Genomic DNA, 25,389 nt, shown 5'->3' with positions numbered 1-25,389 from the left:
ATTAATCCTTTGTCAGTTGCTTCATTTGCAAATATTTTCTCCCATTCTGAGGGTTGTCTTTTCGTCTTGTTTATGGTTTCCTTTGCTGTGCAAAAGCTTTGAAGTTTCATTAGGTCCCATTTGTTTATTTTTGTTTTTATTTCCATTTCTCTAGGAGGTGGGTCAAAAAGGATCTTGCTGTGATTTATGTCATAGAGTGTTCTGCCTATGTTTTCCTCTAAGAGTTTTATAGTGTCTGGCCTTACTCTACCTTTTCTTTTAATAAAGGATTTTATAGATGGGAGCTCACCCAACCCCTTTCTTATATATCATCTCATTGCTGGTTGACAAGCAATCGTACCCTTTGTTCTTTGCAGTTTTGTCTTTTGGCAACAGTGAACAACCTGGCCAAGCCCGGACGTGCCATCTCCTTTCCACCTTCCCACCCTCCTCCCCAATTCTCCTGTATAAATGCAAGTGTAGAAATTCAGGGTAATCTGCTGGGAGGAAGTAAGTCATTAACAATAGCGTTCATTAATATTTCCCCTTTATTTTTTTTCCATCTGTATTAGAACTTGTATTAGTCTTTGAGCTAAGGAAAGACAAAGAGCTTATAATTAAGATTAAAAAGTGTTTCTTTGCTTTTTTCAGATGAGAATTCTCCAGCCAACTTCTGGGATTCTAAAAACAGGGGTGTAACCGGAACACAAAAAGGACAAATTGTATGGAGAATTGAGCCTGGGCCCTATTTCATGGAGCGTAAGTAACTAAGTGTGAAATATAAGTTTGTGATTGAACATTGCAGAAATATGCAGAAATCTATGGAGTCTTTCCGGAATTTTATTGTAAAGGTTTTGGGCTCTGGTTTATACATGTATGCCATGTTGCCCCAAACTGGAAAATACATTGTTTTGGAAAATACTCATTAGAGAATGTTCATATAATTTGAAAAACTTGTGTGTGTAAAATGTACCTGATGAATGTATGGTATATAAATTATGTATGGTTATTTTAATGCTTTACACATTTTTATATACCCGTATATCTCATTTATAATTAATATTATATTAATTACAAGGAGCAGAAAGAATAATTCAAGATTTCAGTTAATCTAAGAATTTTATTTGCCCGTAGAATACTTCACTATTATTTTTCCCAGCAGCAGAATAAGTTTTGCATTTGGGTCTTGGTCTTTCCAAGTGTAGATGAGATAGTGTGGGGCACACTGCCATAGAGGTCATTTACTAGGAATCAGAAATTGACTGCAAATAACCATTACCCAGTTGATCTGATTTATATTGATACTTACTTATAAATACAAATGCTTATATATAGTATTATATATATAAATGATTTACTAGTTGGTCCAGGTTAACTTCTACATTTACAGAATTTATTTTTCTTTAATGTAGAAAAAAATGAGCTCTTTAAAATTTTTCTGAGCTGTTTAGCTCTGTGTAAGAATTAAATTTTCTATATGCAAGGGATTTAATATAAGAAAGAGAGAGAGTGTGTGGATACTGGCACTTAAGAATGGTAGTTATTTTATTTTTTATTTATTTATTTATTTATTTATGGCTGTGTTGGGTCTTCGTTTCTGTCTGAGGGCTTTCTCTAGTTGTGGCAAGCGGGGGCCAATCTTCATCGCGGTGCGCGGGCCTCTCACTATCGCGGCCTCTCTTGTTGCGGAGCACAGGCTCCAGACGCGCAGGCTCAGTAATTGTGGCTCACGGGCCCAGTTGCTCCGCGGCATGTGGGATCTTCCCACACCAGGGCTCGAACCCATGTCCCCTGCATTGGCAGGCGGATTCTCAACCACTGCGCCACCAGGGAAGCCCAAGAATGGTAGTTATTAAACCATAAACTATAAAGTAAGTTTGATTAAATGGAAATCTGATGTAAGCATGTCTTTTTTGAAGCATGTAAAACTTCTGTAATATAAAAAGTCATTTTAAAAGATTAACATCTATTATTTTGAATTGCCATTAAAGACACCAGATAATTTCTTTGACCATCCTTACTGGTAGGTCAGTATTTCATAGTTTTCTCGAACCCCACTTCTGTCCTCTAAGGACTGTCTTTTTTTTCATAGTTCAATTTCTGGCTAGATTTTCTCCTTACATGGAATGTAGTTTTTAAGGAAAAATGCTCATGATAGAACAATAAGCGGGAAGCAAATACGTACAGCATAATCCCAACTAATACAGCATGTAGGAAAAAGTCTGGAAGGAGATTTGCCAAAATGTGAACAAGGGTTGTATCTGGGACGTGAGATTATGGGTGATTTGTTTTTATTGCCTATTTCTACTTCTCTTTACTTTCCAACATTGGTCCAGCTGCCATTACTAAGTAATGAGAAAAATAAGTGATAAAAGAATCTGGTGAAAATGGAATGGGAAATAGCTGGGTTTACTTTCAGTGTAATTCCTCCTTTGAAAAGATCCCAGGGCTTAAGAGGATGGTCTAGCTGAGAAGTATTACCAACTGAACTTCAGGGAAAAAGGCAAAACAACCTTCCTGTTTGCTTTAAAATGCTGAAGACGGCTAGGAATGGTTGCCTGTTGATGGAGTGCGCAGATTCACAGTATGGGGCTCATGTGAACACCTGGGAAGAAGTCAGTACCACACACTGCTATAATTGGTAACATTATGTATAAAAAACCCATTTACAGTGTATCCCACTTGACATGATTGATTTTCTTTCTCCACGAAGTATGAATTAGGGATTCATAATGTCCTGGCTGATTAGGGTATAGTAAACATCTCTGGCGTGACAAAATTTTTTCTTTACATCTCAGTCTTAGTATTTAACAGAAATGGGCTTGATATTGAAGCTAGGAATTGGGAATGCTTTTGCTTTTCTCCTCTAATTTAGCATTTCCACCTTAATTCTTCACACACAAAATTGGGGGTATTGTGTAGCATGGTTGTAAAACTGGAAATATTTAGTAATGCATTTTTAAGGACTGAGAAAAGTTGTATAAGTGCAAGACAGTGAATAGGAATTACAGAAAGATTTGGCTTTAGAATAAGTTTATCTTCATTCATCAGAATGGGATCTCCCCCAACACACATCCCTATTCTTTCAAAATCCATTCAGTGTAAAAACCTCAGGTGGTGTTTATATCAGTGCTTAGAAGTGTAGTCTGTGTCTCTTAGATCTCATAGACATCAATTTTTTTACCCCATGTCTGGCTAGAGCAGACCTAAGGGGACTTCCCAGCATAATGAAGTTTTGCTTGAATCTCTGGAGATGATGGTGTGAAACAAAAAAAATCGGGATTGGGGGGGATGGGTTAAAAACTTCTATGTTTTCAGCCTCTGATCTTGAAAACTTATGACATTTAAAAATTTTTGCTTTCGTCTTCAGAGAGAAAATTTATCTTTAGCTAATCAGAAGTCCAAGCAAAGTAAATTCTCTGAAAATTGACCTGAATTCATGGGCAAACCTGGATTTGAGCACTATTTAACCTGTTTCTGAAAGTAAAGATGGCTTTGGTTTATCTGAATAAACTCCAGAGGAGGCAGGAAGCCCAGACTTATATTATTACGGGACCTGCTGGAATGAATTTGAAGGACAAAGACAGGTTTAATTCTGAGTAAGTGACCTTCCTAGACATTGGAGAGGAGGATCAGCTTCATCTGCACTTACTTGTCATAGGACTATCACAGTTCCTCAAATGAGCTTATGCTTGCAGAAAATGAATGGGTCACGAGGGCAATGTGTATTCTTGAGTTTTGAAATGTAAGAGGTTTCAGAAATTGTCTTGGTATGCTAGGATATCTATTTTATTCTACATAGTCTTTCATAGACTATGGTCATTCATTCATTCAGACCTGCTTTTTGTCCTTCCTTCATTTCTTCTACTCATCTGTCCATCTATGTCCCCAGCCATCGTGAAGTATTTAGTTAAGTATCAACTTTGTGCCAGGCAGTATTCGAGAACGCACTGATTCCTGGATCAGTGAATAAGCTTAGAAATAGTCAGCTTCATTGCTGTTTACTGAACTGCTTTAACTTATCATTAACAGTTATCATTAACTGATCATTAATGATAATAACAGGACATTGCCATTTGTATGAATTATATAGTGCTTTCACATATCTTACCTGTCTCAGCCCTAGGAAGTGGACAGGATTAGGAAACTGCATAGCAGAGGTGCATGTGGCTTGTGTAAGTGAGAGCCTTATCTCTGATTGGCACTCAGGTTAGCGTGCTTTGTAAGATGCGGTGCCTTGCCCAAACAGAACCTTTGTGGGTGACTTTTTATTGGGTGGGGGGAAAAGGGTGGCTTCAGCCGCTTATTTGTACTGTCAGAGTCCCTGCTCTAACCTCCATTCATAAGCCACTTCCCACCAACATCAGAAGGGCCTTTTTGCCCCTTAGATGGAGGTTTGGTGCTTTTCATTCTCTGCCAGCATACTTTACGTTTTATCGCTTATTTCTACTTCTCTTTACTTTCCAACATTGGTCCAGCTGTCATTACGAAGTAATGAGAAAAACAAGGTCCAATTACTTCTTCTCTAACCCTATTAGGATCTTCCACATTATACTGATATTGTCTGTCTTTGATTTTCAAGATTGTTTTTCTGAGCTTTAGCAGGGGAGGGCCTGGCCCTTTCAGGTTGCATTAGCCCTTGCTAAAGAGAAGACAACCTGTGGTACCATATAAACAGGTGAGCACGTCCCTGGAAATGTGAGTAAATTTCCTCAAAAGCATGAGAATCAGAATGTGTTTACTCTTTCCCAACTTGTGGCCTCTGAATAAAAAGAGCTTATCAATAGGAATCATAATATTAAGAATATAATAGGGGCTTCCCTGGTGGCGCAGAGGTTGAGAGTCCGCCTGCCGATGCAGGGGACACGGGTTCGTGCCCCGGTCCGGGAAGATCCCACATGCCGCGGAGCGGCTGGGCCCGTGAGCCATGGCCGCTGAGCCCGCGCGACCAGAGCCTGTGCTCCGCAACAGGAGAGGCCACAACAGTGAGAGGCCCGCGTACCGCAAAAAAAAAAAGAATATAATAAAAGCACAAAGGCAATGGTTAAAATCATGTTTTTGAATAAATTCCTATTAGATTGATTTTTTTTTAGATTATTCTATTTTAATGAAACAAATGATTAAAGGAAGAAGGACATTTCCATTCCATCCATCTTTATGGTTCAAAATAGTCAACTTCTAAAACTTGAGGAAAATCCAGATTTTCTAAATAGGAGCAAGCTATTAACTACTACCTAAGTGAATCTTGTAGCTATTTAAGGTGATGGATGGTGTTTCAAAGATCCCAGTCCTTGAAACAAAACCATTTCTTGCAGGGAGTGGCCTGTAGAACCTTTTTCCGAGAGGGCTTGGAATCTTATACCATTGCCTAGAGTTAATGTAGCTGAGTTGAGATTGCTTTTTAAAAATAACTTTTGAACAGATAATAGATGAAAAGAGTATAATGTTAAAAAGACACAAAAATGAAAGTAAATTATCATCCCCAACTTCATGCCCCAGTCACCAGTTTCCCCTCCCTGAAGGCAATCAGTTTTACCAGTTTCATGTGATCGTTCTAGAAGTATTTTATTCATATACAAACACGGAAATATTTTCTTCCTTTAGGCAGATGGTAGAATGATTGCTTTAAAATGCAATGTCAGAATGACATAATTACAGAAACCCCTTTACTTGGGAACAGGTTTAAGTTCTTTCTACCTTCCCAGTCACCCCCAACAAATACAAAGTGCCATCTCTGGACAGTGATCACCCTCCCATCTGTGGTGGACGTGGAGCTGGCATGCTCTTGCTCTGGGGGACCTCTTCATTTGTATTTAATGGAAGCTGGTAAGTTAAAATTTTTTAAATAAAAGTGTTTCTTTTTTTTTTTTTTTTTTTTTTTTTTTTGCGGTACGCGGGCCCCTCACCGCTGTGGCCTCTCCCATTGCAGAGCACAGGCTCCGGACACGCAGGCCCAACGGCCATGGCTCACGGGCCCAGCCGCTCCACGGCATGTGTGATCCTCCCGGACCGGGGCACGATCCCGCGTCCCTTGCATCGGCAGGTGGACTCCCAACCACTGTGCCACCAGGGAAGCCCAATAAAAGTGTTTCTATGTCTTATCAGCATTGAAATAGAGGCAGCTAAATCTTTTAGTAACTCTAGAAACAAAAGTGTCCAGAAGATTATTGAAAGGGGCCAGAATGTATTTCTGTGATTCATGACTGGCTTCAGCTGTTCAGAAGGGACCTGAGAGAGAGAAGATGCCACTCGGCAATGCTTTCTTCCTTCCGGGAGCTGGCCCAGACTGTAGGTCCTTCTAGGTTAATGTGGGAGGCCTCACCCTTCTTGTTCACTGCCTCTAAGGCAACATTTTTTTTACTGAAGTATAATTGATTTACAATGTTGTACCAATCTCAGCTCTACAGCAAAGTGACTCAGTTATACACATATAGACATTCTTTTTTCATATTCTTTTCCATTATGGTTTATCCCAGGATATTGAATAGAGTTCCCTGTGCTATACAGTAGGACCTTGTTGTTTTTCCATTCTAAATGTAATAGTTTGCATCTACTAACCCCAAACTCCCAGTCCATCCCTCTCCCTTCCCCCCTCCCTCTTGGCAACCATGAGTCCATTTCTGTTTTGTAGATAGGTTCATTTGTGCCATATTTTAGATTCCACATATAAGTGATATCATATGGTATTTGTCTTTCTCTTTCTGACTTCACTTAGTATGATAAGCTCTAGTTGCATCCATGTTGCTGCAAATGGCATTATTTCGTTCTTTTTTATGGCTGAGTAGGAAACCTCCCACTCAGCGTGAAACAGTCCTCTATTTTAGGGGCAGAAGTCTCCACTGGTGTCCTCCTGAACAGTCGAGGTGCAAGCAACTAGTTCTCTCTGGTACTGGGTTTTTCTCTCTGGTGACCAGGACCAGCCTATGCATTTGGTTTTGTAACTGGTGATCTGTGTAAGTCCCCTTGGCTTTACACTGAATCTTAAAGCATTGTGAAGCTGTCAGCTCTGTGGTTTTTGGTGATCATGTCCACAAAATCTGCTGTGCACAATGAGAATGAGTTTATCTTATAGTTTCAGGGATTCTAATTTATCACAGTGGTTGGGGATTTTTGTTTTAGCAAGAAGTAAAGTAACAGTCAGAACGGGTCAGCTAGCAAAGCTGGTCTGGCTAGCAACATCTACAGATAAAAATAAGCAGACACTTTTTGGGGTCTGTTTGTTTCCTAGTCTTTTACCTCGCTGACTATTAAAACATTAGAAAAGAGGAGGTGGCATCCTAACTTGAGAGGGAGTTCGGGGAAGATGTCTTGTAAAAATGTACTTCTCTTTATTGAAAAACAGGCTGCTCACTGACTGGCCTTTGGCTGGGTCTGTGAGGCACTGCTGCAGGCAGATTCACAGACTGCTGGTTCCCGGCATGTAGAACGTGATACTAATGAGCTCATGCCCGCAGAATTGAGTCCTCCCGCCTGTCACCGAGCTTGTTCTGCTTTGACAGGCCTTGTGCATGTTACTTAGCTTTGTTCTTGCAGAATACATGCTATTGGTCTCAAAGGAAAGCAAGTGGGACAGTGGTTTACTCAGATCTATAGTTATTACATTTCCATAATCACCAAAAACCTGTGTTAGTGCTCACTCAAGTCACTTATGTAAGGTTCCAGGGAATTCATAGTAAAGCTAGAATTGCTGCCGAGGTCGTCTTGCTGGTCCTCAAGACAGCATGCTCATTCCTGCTTCCCTGTTTTTGCCACTACTCACTCCTAACTCTGTCCAACCCCATTTTTCTCAGCGGAAGGTTTGAGTTCTGTTTGTTCCATGAGACCTTTCTGACTCCACTGTGCCCTCACGTGGAATATTTTCCACGATCTCCACATTTCTACCTGGCACTCTGCCTCTTCAGTGCTTCTCTTCTGGATTTTGTCATCTTAACAGCTGCACTATAAAACACCTGCTAGACCAGAAACGTCTCTCTGATTCCCTTGCGCTGTCTAGCATAGTGCTGGGCATGGTAAAAATCTTTCACTTCATGATGCCAACTAGGTTGTGAATCACTGCATTGTGATTAATGTACATAATGGAAAGACTCGATATTTTACCCATGACAGACCTTTTTTTTAATGAGATTTAGTATTTTTTCATTGATGGGAAATAATATTATATTTTTATATGTACTATTCCTAAATATTCCTATATAAGTTCCTAAAGCAGGATTTTTCTTTAATCATTGTATCTTTTTCTTAAAATAAGCAAACCACATACTCTGTAGGAGACCATTTGGTGCTGTCAGGAAAGTCAGTGCAAGATTAGTTTCCTTGGGGAATCACATCGAGTGGTCCCACTTTAATAATCCAGGTGACTCAGTTGAGAGGGTAACTCCACTCCTATAGGCTAGGACTTTCCTCTGCAGCCTGCCCATCAGCGTCATTGCCTATATTAAATGACACCTTGGGAAAAAGACATCTCGCAGTGAAACTTCAGTGACTCAGATGCTCTGTATACAGAGAAATTTCAGTGACTCTGGGTTTTATCTTTTTTATTTTTTTTAAATTTTTTTATTTTTTTGTAGTACGCGGGCCTCTCACTGTTGTGGCCCCTCCCGTTGCGGAGCACAGGCTCCGGATGCACAGGCTCAGTGGCCATGGCTCACGGGCCCATCTGCTCCGCGGCATGTGGGATCTTCCCGGACCGGGGCACGAACCCGTGTCCCCTGCATTGGCAGGCGGATTCTCAACCACTGCGCCACCAGGGAAGCCCTGGGTTTTATCTTTGACACTTGTTGGCCTCATGGTAATTGTAGTTACTTTCCAAAAACAATAATTGACATTTTTATTGCTTTTTATCAAGTTCAAATTATATAGTATATAAATATATATACATACACACGTACCTATAGTTATATTCAATATATATACATACATATATATACACACACCTGTGGAGATGTAGATATATATTTACTGGTGGTTCCAAAATATGATCCCTCCTAGTGGCTACATTTAAGTCACTTGGAAAATTAAAATAATACAGGTCCCCAGACCCTCTCACCACAGAGTCTCCTACAGCAATCTTTTATACTCTGTCTGCTCTTTTTACATTTCCATTGACAGCTGCAGTCTGTCTATATTGTAGAGGATAGGAGTGAAGGCTTTGGAATGGGTCAAAGCCCCATTTGATGGGGTTTGAGTCCTGACTCTGTCGTTTCTTACTTGTTTGACCTTCGGCAAACCTCAATACTTCAGCTGTTCTATGGGGACAAGAATTTCTGCCTCCCGAGGTAGATATGAGGGGTCAATAACAATGGGTGCAGAGACGCAGCCCTGTGGTACATCAACAGCTCCTCAGTGAATGGTAGCTAGTCTTATTCTTATCTCTTCACTAATATTTTGGCGTGTCGTTTTTGTGCACTGTTTTTCTAATATATTTGGGCTGTTCTTAGAAATTTTCAGAGAAGCCTATATAAAATCAAACAGGAATTGGTATAATCTGTTGCCTCTGACTGGAAAAGAAGGGATCGCTCGAAGAGTCCTGAGTGGGATTTTCTGAGAGGTGGAGAGGTGGATTTCCTCAGGTGATGCCTAAGGGACTTGTTTCAGTGTTTAAATTACTGTTTTTCTCCAATCAATTTACAGCGGAGATAAAAATCTGTTTCAAATACTACCACGGCATTAGTGGAGCCCTGCGAGCCACGACCCCCTGCATCACGGTGAAGAACCCCGCTGTGATGGTGAGTGTGCCCCTCAGGCTGCTTCCTTGAGCCTCAGTCCCAGAGGCCTTGGTTTCTATTTTTGCCTGTGCAGCTCTGGCAGGGTTATGGGAAACAATGCAAAGGAAACACATAGCAGTGTGGGCGCCGTTTTGGGAAAGGAAATAACTTACAGGATGGCTTAACTAAATCCATAATGTAAACCAGTGGGAAAATATGGCTTGATTTATAATAATTCTGTATATAGTCAACTCTCCAGGGAACCTATTCCTGAAGGAAATTGGCGAGTGCCCATCCATCATAGAAGGTTTTTTTAAAACTTTGTCAGGGTGGCCAGTTGGTAGAAATGGTGGCGTTTTGCATCTTATGTGAATTTAATTTACATGAACTCAGTGAGTAAAAGAGAGAGGAAAAAAAAAATTTGAGTAGTGGGTGATTCTCCCTGCCAGTCAGTTTAACAGACTTTTACCCCAAAGAGAGTGTGCGATGGGGATTACGAATGCACCGTTCCTGCAGGAGAGAGTCTGGGATCCCTCTTGATGCTGAATTGAACTATAGTGCTTAAAGGTACCACACATATGTTTGGTATCACGTGGCCACTCAGCAGAAGCCAACCTTTTCACCAGGTCCTCAATTAAAGAAAGAGATATCTAACTTAGCTTCGGAGGAAACTGATTGTGCTGGACTTTTGAAGGAAAGTGTGTCCATTTCCAACATGGTACTTTCTTAAGAATTACTTTTCACAATTTCATGATTTTTCACTTCACCAACTAACTTTAGAATCTAACAGCTTCACAGGATGCACTCCATTGTACGTGGGTGGTTGAACTCAGATGATTCTTGGAGTCCAAGGTATATAAATCATTGCAGTGTTTATAAGTCATTAATAACAATCAGGTCGTGAAAGTATAGAAGAAAATTATTGACTCTCGTAATATAGAATCTTCATAATAGTGTGTGTGTGTGTGTACACATTTATAGATGCATGCATTTTTGGATATAAGCAAGTGAACAGGTTGACTCCCTGAAATTCAGAATGTAATCTCTGCAGATGGCATTTTGAAATTGTCTGGCCCACCAATACGATATCAAGCATTCTTTTCCTTTCATTTATTCATTCAAAGAAATATTCATTGGGTGCCTGCTAAGTGCCAGACATTATACCCACCACTAGGAATGAAATGATAAGCAAAAACACAGCCCTTGCTCTCACTGGTCTGGTGGGGGAGAGAGACATCAATTAAACTGAATTGTATTTATTTGAGTGATAATTACTATGAGGGGCAGTGAAATGGGGCTATGAGAGCATATACTAGCAGGATTCATTTTGATCAGGAAGGTCTTGGAAAGCTTCCCTGAAGAAGGCATGTTTTCAGGACAATCTGAAGGATGAGTAGAAGTTACTTAGGTGAAGCGGGGGAGGGAAGAGCATTTTAGGTAAAGGGAACGGTATGTGCAAAATTTTCAATATCTAAGTACTCTGTTCACATTTGAATTATATTTGAGTTCCTATTATAGTGAACAAAGTATAGAATACTTTTTAAAAACCCACATTTACTATATAAGACTTTGAAGGTTCACAGGGAGAATAACAGTTGTTGATTACAAAGTCTGCCATGTCACAGTAAGCACTGGAACACACTATAATTAATATTCTAAAAATAAAAATTATAAAACTAGAAAAGTGGGGCTGTTTATAACAAAACGTTTGAAAAATTAACTGTGTGTGAAATTTGATAAAATAGCTTCCAAACATGACTTTCTGTAGTCAGATTTTCTTGGATTTGAGCAGTTTCCATGATCAGATATCACTGACGGCCGGGAGCTTACAGCCTGGTGAGCATTGATCTTGATCCATTGATTTTGCATTGAGATTATTCTGTCAAAGCCTGTGGATAGTTGGAGATAATTAATTTTCTTCAGACAGGTTTTTGAGCACCTTAAAAGCTTCATAGATACAGCACTGGCAATCATAATAGAATATTTTGGTTCAAAGGCTGACTAATGGGATTGGTGGTCAGTAGATTTCTGACCAAGCTTGAGACAGTTGGGTCTATATCTGCTACTGAGAGGCTGTGCCAATGGGCATTTCACTGTGGGCTGAGCACCGTGTTTCTATGACAGCATGATGTTCATCTAGGAATATGACTTGTGTGTAGATATTGTACTGACTGACAACATCGATATTCACACAGCTCATTTAGTAGGATCATTCCATGATGCAAAGAATAGTTGGCCAGTAGCAACCACATTTTAAAGCTTGATGACACTGGGTTGGTTGGCTCTCACCAAGTACATGTGGTTTATTATATTGTGCTGTACCCCCCTCTGACTCATCATCCCTAGGTTAAGTAGAGCAGAGACAGCACCCAACTGGCCAGATAGCATCGCTGTCTCTGCCTCATCCTGCTTTCACCACACACACACACACACACACACACACCCCTGGACTATAAAGTGACAAATAGAGAGGTAGTACAGACTGCTTCTGGGACAGATACTCAGCAACAGCTGCTCTTCCTGTGCCAGGCATCTCACAAACCATGGCCTCCTCTCAAACGGACCACACTGCCCAGGGAGATGTGCCGCCTCCGAAAACATGATGTCTCTTCATGCCAAGTGAGAACAGTGAGACTTTGCAAAGATTCATAGTCTGTCATCATTCAAAGCCTACTTAAAATGTTCTAAGAAATTATAGAAACTAAAGAAAATGCCCTAGAATTCTCCTTTTAAAAAATGTAATTCACTGTCTAGCCAAAGGCTAATATGAAACAATTCTCACATAATTCACAGATAAAAACACTGTCCTTTACAACAACGTGGTGAATGCTCATGTGAACTAATATTCAGAGAATTCAGCTTTATCATTCATGACAATAAAGCCAGGAAAGACCAACCTGACCACCAGATATAGGAACATCAGTGATAATAAACACATCTGTACTCAGTGTTTAGAGAGAGGTTTTTAAATAAACTCCCTTCATAGATTTAAGCCAGGAAAGCTCAGAAGTAATACTGTCAACCCGTGTTGAAACAATACATGGTAGTGAGTGATGGTCACCTTTATCTGTCCCTGAAGCGAAGGATTTCCTGTTCCAAGTGACACATATCACTGTGTACTCTGATGAATGGCAATGACGTCAAAGTATGCATGACAGAGAAGACATAACTTTTTTTTATTCTTGATTCATTGCAAAAGGATATGTGAGAAAGGAGACCATACGATCAGGATGGCTGCTCTTTCCTTCCCTGTAGAGTTTCTCAGTTACTTCTTGCAGGACAATTTGCATCTGGATGGAATGAAGTAAAGATGCCTGGATGGTACCCTAGGCATATTGCAAATGATATGTGGAACAATCAGGAAGCAGTTAAGTGTCACACAAAATAGTTTTGACTAAGGTACGAGAAGTAGAGAAGGAAATGGAAATTTTTTTAATGTTTATTTTATTTTATTTATTTTGGGCTGCATTGGGTCTTCGTGGCTGCTCACAGTCTTTCTTCTAGTTGCAGCGAGCCGGGGCTACTCTTTGTTGTGGTGCGCAGGCTTCTCATTGCGGTGGCTTCTCTTGTTGTGGAGCACGGGCTCTAGGCGCACAGGCTTCAGTAGTTGCGGCTCACGGGCTCTAGAGCGCAGGCTCAGCAGTTGTGGTGCATGAGTTTAATTGCTCCGTGGAATGTGGGATCTTCCTGGACTAGGGCTCGAACCCGTGTCCCCTGCATTGGCAGGCGGATTCTTAACCACCGCGCCACCAGGGAAGCCCGGAAATGGACATTTATATTTCAGAATTTGAATGGAATTTATTTTGAAGTTCCTCAACTTGGCTTGGATTAGTGAAAGTTTTATCTCTTGGTGGTGTATGATTTTTAAGGGAGGTGGGGAGTGCCACAAAGATAAGATGGAAGGGTGTAATCTAAACTTTGGAATTAAAATGTGGTTTCTATTTCTTGACTATTCAAAATACATTCTGCCTTCAAATCTGTCTCTTACAGTGTTCTGGACTTCTTTTTTTTTTTTTTTTTTTTTTGTGGTGTGCGGGCCTTCCTCTGTTGTGGCCTCTCCCGTTGCGGAGCACAGGCTCCGGACGCGCAGGCTTAGCGACCATGGCTCACGGGCCCAGCCGCTCCGCGGCATGTGGGATCCTCCCATACCGGGGCGCGAACCCGGTTCCCCTGCATCGGCAGGCGGACGCGCAACCACTGCGCCACCAGGGAAGCCCTGGACTTCTTTTTTAGAGGACCACGAAACCCTTTTTTCCTAGTGTACCATAAATTGAGCACTAATTGTACGTAAACTGAGAGACTTAATCTGCTATGGTCTGTAAATGACTCGTTTCAAGTAAGATATAATTTACTCAGAAGCTTTTAGAAAAGGCTTTACAATACAATAATCAGTACAATAGGATTACAAATTCTTATTATTGCTAATTATAATAGCATGTGCCATGTACCAGTAGCACAATAAAATAGGAGTCTACAAGGGCGGTGGGACATCCACATGGTCACTCAGAAATATTTAGCAAGAGAGGATAATTCTACATATATATGGATGAGTCTGATGTAAATCACCTGTTTAGTTTATTCTAGGTTTTCCTAATAAATCTGAAGGAATTTGATATTTGATTTTTAACTTAAGGGAATGTTTTAATACCATAATAGCAATATAAGTATGCTTACTACATGTCAACTATATTCTTTTTAAAAAATATTTATTTATTTTATTTTTGGCTGCGTTGGGTCTTCATTGCTGTGCGCGGGCAGTCTCTAGTTGCGGCGAGCAGGGGCTACTCTTAGTTGTGGTGCGTGGGCTTCTCATTGTGGTGGCTTCTCTTGTTGCGGAGCATGGGCTCTAGGCACGCGGGCTTCAGTAGTTGTGGCTCGCAGGCTTAGTTGTGGTGCATGGGCTTAGTTGCTTCGCAGCATGTGGGATCTTCCCGGACTGGGGCTCAAACCCATGTAACCTGCATTGGCAGGAGGATTCTTAACCACTGTGCCACCAGGGAAGCCCCAATATTCTTACCAAAGAAATAAAAGGACATAAAGTAAGTTGATTCATATCCCAGGGAACTTGGAAGCTCATATTGGTTACATTTTGGGTAAAGATTAAATTTAGGTATGACCCTTCCTCTAGTCTCTGAGAATCTGCATTTATATCTCACTTCCAAGATTTGTAGCATATGAAAAGGCATATACAATACATTGATACAAAAATCATATTTGCAAATATATATGCTTCCCTAAAAAAGTTGAGAGGTACCATATTCCTGTGAAGCTTCACATATGTGTTTTTTCTCTGCAGATGGGGGCAGAAGGCATGGAAGGAGGTGCTTCAGGAAGTCAGCATTCTCGAAAACTCGTTAGCTTTACGTTGTCTGGTAAGGATGTCTTTAAACATGACGTCCAGTTGGAAAGTGTATAATTTCAAAGGCATGGATACTCACTTCTTTCTACACTCTCATATATGATATGTGAGCAAGTTTTTTTTTTTTGGTAATACTTCTGGAAATTCAAGTATATCTCTTACCATGAAAAATTAGATTATTATTATAAACTCAGAAAGCTTCTAGCAAGTTGTCTTGTGATGAAAAGACCATAACTATGTATACTTACTTAAAAAAAACTGTAATGTAACATGTGCTAAACCCACTGTAGAACTTAGATAACTCTAAACAATTTGTGCTTGCCTCATCTAGAGAAAGGAAAAATTTGGAGACTAGCGAAAAAAAGCCAAGGGATACTCCTATTTCTGTGAAGGAATACATATAAAGAATTGAAAAGTGGATAAGACAATTTTTTTGTTGTTTATTTTCTGATTAGTAAAATATTCTGATTTTTTGTATATTTATCATACAACTGAAGCACTGCTTTTCAGGTTTTGAGTTGGAACTCATTGGTGATTTATAAGATTAATTTAGTTGAAACTAGCAATTAAAAAAAGAATAGAAAAAAGTCAGAGTTTAACCACCAAAGAGAAATGTTTTTCATAGAACACCAGTTTATACAAACTGAAAATTTCACACACAAAAATATACACACCTATGTATGTGTATAATAGGTTTCAAGATAAATGTATTTCATACATAGATCACTGTCAAAAAAAGTTTCAAAGCCACTGATTTAAAAAAATTAATCGGCAGTCATAAAGTCAAGAATACTCTAAGTCAGTATTTGAAATGGACTTTTAAAACAGACGACCGTACTACAGTACATGTAAAGTCAAGTCTAACAGATGTCTATCACTGTAAGATGTTTTGTTTTCATTTTTCCATTGTTGTAATGCTTCTGAAATTTAAATGAGATTCACTTTTTCTTGGCTGCAAAAAAATGTTATGAATGAAAATAGAAAATGAAAATAGAAATTTTCAAGAGTGAGAGTTAGAAGGCTGATCTTGAAAACACAAGTCCATGATGCATGAATATCATGTATAATGGAATTGTGCACGTTAGTTCATTGCTGGCCTGCGGCCTATCTGTGTCTGTTCTAGTATGTTCCTTCTCCTCCCTTTCCCCCGTCATACAGGTTACTTACCATGAAAACCATTTTGCTTTGGTTCTCTGGCAAATCTCAGAGGCTGTAAACTGGTTCAAATTTGACCAGTAAATATATTTTGGTTGGAACCCTCAGGGTTTTAAAAATATCTAGATTTTTAGAAAAGCATTTACTACCACTGCCTGTGATACTACTCCCCACCCTCCCTTATCTGTCTCTCTTCTGAAAACACTTCAGTTGGCTACCTGTGCTTTAGACCTTCACAGTTCTGGGGTGGTTGCAGGAAGAGAAATCGTTTATAGATATGGAACAACTGGCCAACCTCCATGTCTCAGAAAACTTAGTTTGACCATACCACGGTTTTCTTAGTTTAGAAGCATTGCCCTAAGCTTTCAAATGATCAATATCACTCTAGATAGGACACACACATATTGATTTTGACTCCAGAGGGGATGTTAATTAACCCACCATGGGAGAATGACCATGTAGAAGTTGAAAATCCCAGGACATTTTCCTAAAAAGTAGGAAATAAGCTTTGGGGCACAGCCAAATGCTTTTTTTTTTTATATACAACTTTTTCTAACATCCACCTCAATACATATGGAGGCTCGCTACCTAAAATCTGCTTTATTTCTTACCATGTAATCAGCTATTTGCAGATGATGTATAGAAATGGCTAAAAATTATAGAAGATGAAAGCAATTTTATAACAGTAATTCTAAAAAATTCATCTGGTTGTAGCATATTGACAGTGGATGATAATATTTACGGAGAGCATTTAAGCACTGTAGAATGTCTGTCTGCAAATGTTCTGCTCCTGATTATCTATGGATAAGTAGGGACACAAATAATTAAACTCTACAGCTAAAACAAAAAACTGTTTTTTGATGACTATCTTAAACCTTTTCTCCAAGTAAGAAGGATATTTAACCTGTCATACCTTTGTGACTTTGAGTCCCTCTTTAGTCTATTAGGTGATATGGATATTTATGAGCAATAAAATATATAAAAGATAAAAGAGAGAGGCAGGAGATGGATAAAGTGAGCTGAATAATCAGAGTACAAAATTGGTAGTTTATTGTATTTATTTGTACGATGTCCCTTGTGGAAAAGGGTTAATAGTGACATCTTTCATCGCTGTGGCTTCATCTTCTGGTGGATGCTTTTTCTTCAAAGGAATGTTTTGCATGAATAATTTAGCTCTGTCGGACGTCATGGCAGCCATTTCTGTACATGTTACTCCTTGTTTACTGCAAAGAAATCCCTTCTTGAGAAGTAGATTTAATACCTAAAGAATGTCATTCTCTTGTCTGAGTCTGAGGTGAGCACAATCAAGAAAGGTAAGAAAATAAATACGTGAATTGCATTTTCTCTCAAAGCTATTTTATGCTAAATAAAGCCAAGTGAAAACATGTAGCATTATTAAATTGACAGTAAAATGCAAATGCTGTATTAATGACTCCATAGTTTAGGCAGTGCCAGGGATGGGGACTATGAAGCTAATGAGATTACAGTAGCTTCTCTGAAGTGCTTGTCTCGTTCTTTACTCATCTTTCCCTTCTGCCACTGGCTTTTAGATCAAAGATCTTACTATATTTGATGCAGTGTTCTTAACATCAGGTCCTCTTGCTTGAATTTTTAAATCTTTTCTGACATATTAGACTGTCTCCCGCTACTGCCAGTTATGAGTCATTAGACAGTCCTGGTCTGTTTTCATCACATGTTATCTAGGCCACAAGTTCTTGTTGGTCATTGGTGAACCTCCTCCAGGGAGTGTGGTTCTATGGGCAACCCCAGGCCAATTCTGTCCTTCTAAGAAAGACTTTGCGTTTCAAGAATGGGCTTGAGTAGGATGACCCTGGTGACCTCCTAAAATGTGGGGTTACTCTATAGGGTCTCTTCCCAATCTTATTTGGGTAATCCAAAGGTTTTTGAGGATTCAGAGGCCGTCCACAGAATTTTTTTCTGAACCAGTGGTCAGGACTTCCCTACACTGATCATAACTGCATAAAGTTACCTAGAAGCTGTCTATTCTCCCGGAAGCTTTTAAGATCACTTAGCTCTCAGGGCAACCTATTCAAACAGATATTCTCAGAAAGGCATTGCAGATCCCATGAAGCCAGCTTTATTTCCTGACATTTTCGTATCCCTCAGCTTGACCATTTTAAAAAGTTTTAGTCTGTTCACTAACCAGACTTTAGCCAGAACTTTTAGCAGCTCACACAGTATGAAATAACAAGTGGTGACTCTAAGATGAGTTACGGGACATTCATCAAATATTTAATTTACTTAACAGCCTATTGAAAAAATAACCTTACAATTATTTAAAATAGCAGATAGCATTCAAAGTTTAGAAATATTTCTGGTCTCCTTTTATTTCCCCTAACATTCATTTCATTTGTAGAATATGTATGATGTTTTAAATATGGCACAACTGAATGTGTGCTCTTAAGTTTCATCCCCAATTAAACTTAAGTCAGGGGGCTTCCCTGGTGGCGCAGTGGTTGAGAGTTCGCCTGACGATGCAGGGGACACGGGTTCGTGCCCCGGTTCGGGAAGATCCCACATGCCGCGGAGCGGCTGGGCCCGTGAGCCATGGCCGCAGAGCCTGCGCGTCCGGAGCCTGTTCTCCCCAACGGGAGAGGCCACAACGGTGAGAGGCATGCGTACCGCAAAAAAAAAAAAAAACCTTAAGTCAGTGCCTCTCATATGTGTATATAGAAGATTCACTTTTCTCTCGTGAAGGAACGTATTGGTTTTCTTTTTTAACACACTATTTAGTAAGGGTTTCTCTTAACACATTGTATGAAATGCTAGCTGCCAAGCCACATAGAAAAAGGTGGTGCAGATGTACATGTTAAGATAAAAACGTTTCCCAGGAAAAATCATTTTAGGTGTATAAGGTGGTAGTAAAAGTTTGGCTTCATTTTGCAGCCTGTTATGAGACCTTCTGCTGGAACTAGTCATAACCCACTTGTCCTCACTTACCTAAGCAATCATAGTGTGAATAACTTGGTTGTTTTACCAAATAGTTTCTGTTTAGAGCTTCCTCTGTGATTATTTAAGAACAAATTGTCATTGAGCTGCTTGTTCTAATCAAGATATATGAATCTTTTCTCCTTCTGTCCCTCTCCTCTCCCTCTCTCTTTCCCTCCCTCCTTCCTCCTCTCTTTCTTTCTTTAAAGATCTTCGGGCAGTTGGGCTAAAGAAAGGGATGTTCTTCAATCCTGACCCTTATCTTAAGATGTCGATTCAGCCAGGGAAGAAGAGCAGTTTCCCCACCTGTGCCCACCATGGGCAGGAGAGGAGATCTACTATCATCAGTAACACCACAAATCCAATATGGCACCGAGAGGTAAGATGATCGTAAGTGGCCTTCTACTGGACAGTTAGGAAGTTGGCCAACTCCATCTCTTTCCACTGGACTCTGTATCATTGAGCTGCTTATGGGTGTGGGCAAGATGGTTGAGGTGTCTAGAGGTTCTGTTAGAAAAAGGTACAATGAAAATGAGATATTCCCTTCTAACCAGGGCTGGGTCTAGGGTAAATCGAGTGAGGCACTTCCTTCAGGTGCATGATTTATAGGGTCCAAAAGACTCGATGATCAAAATTAATATTTCAATGCAATATTTAAAAAAAAATCAAAATCAAGGCAAAAATTCATGATGAACAAAATATCAAAATTCTGTAAGGGCAGCATCAGTAACAGTGCCTTGCCAAGCCATATGGGAGCCTGAGACAGAAGGAAAAGTCAGTAATACTGATCCCATTTTTATTTAAAATTTTGATATTTTGTTCTAGCATATACTCAGTACAGATTAAAGGAATTTCTCTCCTTACTGTCTGGCAAATGGTTTTTGGATTTCCATTATAGATTTTGGTTACTTACATGAGCCATTCAAGCAGTCGTCATCCTGAGGCAAGGCAGATTGTGTTGATGGTATTTCAGACTCTCTCACAGTTACAATATGTTACCAGTCATCATAGTGCATCATATCAGTGAAATCAAGCCCAGGGTTTTCCCACTGGAACTATTTAAAGTCAAAGAATGAACAGAGACATTGCTTCTTTTCTAGGGAGCAAAGTGTGAGTTCTCCCACCATTTCTCAGGGAACCAAGACATATACTAGCATTAATGAGTGCTTCTAGACAAACCTGTATTGGCATGGGAGTTGCACAATTAATTAAATCACTCCCTAAATGTTTAATGACAATAATATGTTCTAACAATGTTGAACGAGTATTTCATTGGAGAGAGAGATACTTCAGGGGATCTAAAACCAATTGGAGAAAAGATGTGGCTATTTGAGACTTGCCAGTGCAGCAGGATGTTTCTCCTGGGCAGTTTTTATGGTTATTTAAGTGGATAAATAAATACTACATGTTTTCTTATTCCTGGTTTGAAAAACTACTTACTGTCCCCAAATAGTGAATAACTCTTAAAGGCATACCACTTAATTTAACACATTAGAAGCCTAGAAGACATAAAACATTATCTCAAGATGAGCACTTAGAAGGCACATAGTGGATATGGTAATGATACTAGCAATAACTTTATTTCCCTAACATTCTTTTTTTTTATTTTTAAATTTAATTTTATTTACATTTTTATACAGCAGGTTCTTAGTAGTCATCAATTTTATACACATCAGTGTATACATGTCAATCCCAATCGCCCAATTCAGCACACCACCATCCCCACGCCCCGCAGCTTTCCCCCCTTGGTGTCCATACGTTTATTCTTTACATCTGTGTCTCAACTTCTGCCCTGCAAACCGGTTCATCTGTACCATTTTTCTAGGTTCCACATACCTGCGTTAATATACGATATTTGTGTTTCTCTTTCTGACTTACTTCACTCTATATGACAGTCTCTAAATCCATCCACGTCTCAACAAATGACTCAATTTCGTTCCTTTTTATGGCTGAGTAATATTCCATTGTATATATGTACCACAACTTCTTTATCCATTCATCTGTTGATGGGCATTTAGGAGTGCAAGAGGGTTCCCTTTTCTCCACACCCTCTCCAGCATTTATTGTTTCTAGAGTTTTTGATGATGGCCAATCTGACCGGTGTGAGATGATATCTCATTGTCGTTTTGATTTGCATTTCTCTAATGATTAATGATGTTGAGCATTCTTTCATGTGTTTGTTGGCGATCTGTATATCTTCTTTGGAGAAATGTCTATTTAGTTCTTCTGCCCATTTTTGGATTGGGTTGTTTGTTTTTTTGTTATTGAGCTGCATGAGTTGCTTATAAATTTTGGATATTAGTCCTTTGTCAGTTGCTTCGTTTGCAAATATTTTCTCCCATTCTGAGGGTTGTCTTTTCGTCTTGTTTATGGTTTCCTTTGCTGTGCAAAAGCTTTTAAGTTTCATGAGGTCTCATTTGTTTATTTTTGTTTTTATTTCCATTACTCTAGGAGGTGGATTAATAAAGATCTTGCTGTGATTTATGTCAAAGAGTGTTCTTCCTATGTTTTCCTCTAAGAGTTTTATAGTGTCTGGTCTTACATTTAGGTCTCGAATCTCTTTTGAGTTTATTTTTGTGTATGGTGTTAGGGAGTGTTCTAATTTCATTCTTTTACATGTAGCTGTCCAGTTTTCCCAGCACCACTTATTGAACAGGCTGTCTTTTCTCCATTGTATATCCTTGCCTCCTTTGTCATAGATTAGTTGACCATAGGTGCATGGGTTTATCTCTGGGCTTTCTATCTTGTTCCATTGATCTATGTTTCTGTTTTTGTGCCAGTACCATATTGTCTTGATTACTGTAGCTTTGTAGTATAGTCTGAAGTCAGGGAGTATGATTCCTCCAGCTCTCTTTTTTTTCCCCTCAAGACTGCTTTGGCTATTCGGGGTCTTTTGTGTCTCCATACAAATTTTAAGATTTTTTGTTTTCGTTCTATAAAAAATGCCATTGGTAATTTGATAGGGATTGCATTGAATCTGTAGATTGCTTTGGGTAGTAACTTTATTTCCCTAACATTTAATATTTACAAAGTTTTTAACCATGTTACCAGTAAAAGCCTGATAAGGGGGGTGTAAGGGATGAGATTATCATCTCTCCATTTGTGTGATTAAGAAACAGAAGCTTAAAATGTTTATGTAACTAGCTATTCAGAGGCTAGTACTGCTTGAACTCTGCTCCTTTATTCTAAGCAAGTGCTTTTTCCATTAAGAAGATGACTAAACTTTACGGCCCTTTGGTGAAATTAAATTGTTATGACTAAATAAATTTAGTGACCCCTAAGTGTAAAGCTGGCTGGCAGTATTCATATCACTGTGGTTGCCTGGATACTGCCAGGGGAGGAGAGAAATGGTTCAGGTTAGATTCCTGGCTCCATCACTTACTTTTCCTGAAAGCCTCATCATTAAAAAGAAAATTTTATCTTTGTAATATATGTGAAAGTCTTTGTAAATGAGTAAAGCTCTTTATTTTTATTTTATATCCTTATTAATATCCAATCCAGTTTTCTCCAATGGCATTCTTAAAACAACACATCTTAACCTCATACTTTTATATTTCTGTCCCAGAAGAAATGTCCCTGTGTGCCTTTTAAATTAAGTAACTTCCACTTAAGCATTGGTTTATTTTAATATAAACCAGGGAAAGCATAATATCCTTTAGATGTTCCTACTTTAACCACTAAGTGAAGGAGTATTTTAACCTATGATGTGCAACTTCGAAAATACCATGGGATCAGGAATTAAAATTGCTGTTAATCAAATGTATCAGTTAAGTCTAAGCCACTCTATAACAAGATATTAAGTATTAAAGAATTAAGATCGTTAAATGTAGTGAGCACTAAAATTGTATTGTGCATAGTTTAATATTTGATAGCATCTCCTAAAACTGTTGAGCCAGGAAGGGTTGGATGACTGAAGGGGCTTCCTTTGTCATACAGATCCTAGATGTTGCTTTTTAGTCTTTGTGAATGTTAATGATTCTGAGTGAATAAAGGATTGACAATAGCTGCAGATTTTTCTAGCAATGTGGACCCTGTGTGTCGTTAGGATTTAAGAGATACTATTTTCTATAATAATAAACTGATATACATAATTTCATATTTATCTCTTTTTTTTGACTCAACGTGTTATGTTTTGTTTTCAGAAATATTCCTTTTTTGCACTCCTTACTGATGTCTTAGAAATTGAAATTAAAGACAAATTCGCCAAGAGCCGTCCTATCATCAAGCGTTTTCTGGGGAAACTGACCATTCCAGTCCAGAGGCTTTTGGAGCGGCAAGCCATCGGGTAATCAGCCCTCACACCTAGTGGTCTTGTTGGGATTAGTTCCTACTGAAGCAACTGAGATGATACTTTGAAGTCCGAGGACTTTTCTTACTGATAAGAAGTGGTAACATAATTCTTTTAAAAATGAAAGTGCTCATATACTCATTGAAATGTGCAGGGCAGAAAGCACTTTATTTTAATTATATACCTTTTTTGGGTTATCTATCTTTTCCACGATGTACCTACCATTATTACTATTTCAGTGTCAAATGTCATAGTGCTCAGTTGTTTTTGAGTTATTGAAATCTTGCTATAAAAATCTCTCCCTAGAGCAAGATCTTAGTGTCAGGTTGACACCTCCTGATCCTGATTAACCCCATCCAGAGAATATGTTATTCCTGAGACTCCAAAACCACCTTATTTTAGGGCCCTTTAAAACAAAGCCTAGACTCTGAGAAGGTGTTATAGTGGAGCTCTAAGACATATAGGTTCATTCAGACAACTAGAAATTACTTGTTGAGAGAATTTTAAAATGTGATTTGACGTCTGTTTTCTTTCTGTGAACTTTTTGTAAGCTGTGAATCAAGTAGTTAAGAAATCGTAACATGCCTCCATCCCTTATTATAAATGGTGTATATATTTTCACATGGTAAGTGCCAGCAAACCCAGTAACACTGGTGCTCTCAGGTGGCACTGGGGGGCATCTTTTTCATTTTAGGAGGACATTATCAACATATGATAATAGTAGTGGTAGTAGCAGCAGTATCAGTGATAACAGTAGTTGTAGTAGTGGTAGCAGCAGTAGTAAACCAAAGTAAACAAAAAAGATGATGAGACCCTATTCTATGTCAGAGCTAAGTAAATTACACTCATTAGCTCATGAAATCTTCTCGACAACTCTGAGAGGTGAATAATGTGATTATACCCATTTTGGAGATGAGAAATCTGAGGCTAGCAAGCCAGGGGTGGAGCTGGGATTTGAGCACATCGGTCAGCTCCAGAATCCCAGCTTCTCTGCAACACTTTAAGGACTGGCAGTGATGGAATACTAGTCTACCTAACTGAGGAAGGTTGCTCACCCCTATTCACCTTGCAGCTAATTAACTGTTCTATTCTGGCAAGTCACAATTTTTTCAGGCATTAGTTTCCTCATCTGAAAAATAAAGTCTTTAGACTGATGATCTCTAAGACACCTTCAAAACCTGAAATTAAGAGATTCTAATGGATTCTAATTCTCTGGCCATCAGAGGTAATGGTTGAGCCAGACCACATGAAGTAGAAATATTATGCTGAAATTCTAGCAGCCTGCCTTAATTTGATAAAAGTGGGAAATCACAGTTATTTTTAAGGATAGCAATTATTGCTTCTAGTAGAGATAATATTCTTTGGGATGTTTTAAAAAATTATTTTTAGGATTGATAGAAAATGAAAAATTATGAAGAGTGAGAATTAACTCTCATTGGAAATATACCTATAATTTAGTTTATATAAGTATAATCATAGAATTTATATAATATCTGTGACCCTTGGCAGAGTGTCAATTTATGTATACCAGTAAGAATGATCAAGGAAAAATAAAACCTTATCAGTGCTTGAAACTCCTGTTAACTTGCTGGCTTTTCATTCAGTCTTTTAAAGAACTGGATACTTAAAGTACTGCCTGTCATAGATTCCATATGTACTGGAAGGAAGTCCAGCATGAATTTGTAAAATATCAGAATTATGAAATGTTTCTACATAAGTATATCAAGAGCATTGCCTGATACTTAGGGATTTGCTTTATTAAATAAATATGATACTACATATTAGTGTATTGGCTATTAGCATCTAAATATATTTTTGATCTGATTATTACTTTCTATCAAGTAATTGATACATCTTGAAAAATACTGAGTTTTCTTATGTGTTTTGTAGACTGCAACTCTCTGAAGTAGCTGAGGTTTTACACGGTGAGGTTTTATAGGATGAGCCTGAAGTCC

General features: G+C 38.9%; 1 protein-coding gene across 8 annotated transcripts in view; it reads left to right on the top strand.

Moving 5' to 3' along the window:
- The window catches only part of HECW2 (HECT, C2 and WW domain containing E3 ubiquitin protein ligase 2), a 410,406-nt gene that overhangs the window by 236,662 nt on the left and 148,355 nt on the right, over positions 1-25,389 (top strand). For all 8 annotated transcript variants that reach the window (XM_055089204.1, XM_028480351.2, XM_024115624.2 and 5 more), the window contains 5 exons: positions 631-738; positions 9,610-9,704; positions 14,980-15,055; positions 19,356-19,525; positions 23,289-23,431. In XM_055089204.1, the coding sequence (XP_054945179.1) occupies positions 631-738; positions 9,610-9,704; positions 14,980-15,055; positions 19,356-19,525; positions 23,289-23,431 (592 nt within the window). The remainder of the gene's footprint in view (positions 1-630; positions 739-9,609; positions 9,705-14,979; positions 15,056-19,355; positions 19,526-23,288; positions 23,432-25,389) is intronic.

Source organism: Physeter macrocephalus, chromosome 2, assembly GCF_002837175.3.
Source record: "Physeter macrocephalus isolate SW-GA chromosome 2, ASM283717v5, whole genome shotgun sequence".
In the NCBI taxonomy this organism is placed as follows: domain Eukaryota; kingdom Metazoa; phylum Chordata; class Mammalia; order Artiodactyla; family Physeteridae; genus Physeter; species Physeter macrocephalus.
This window is presented reverse-complemented; position numbering and strand designations above follow the sequence as displayed.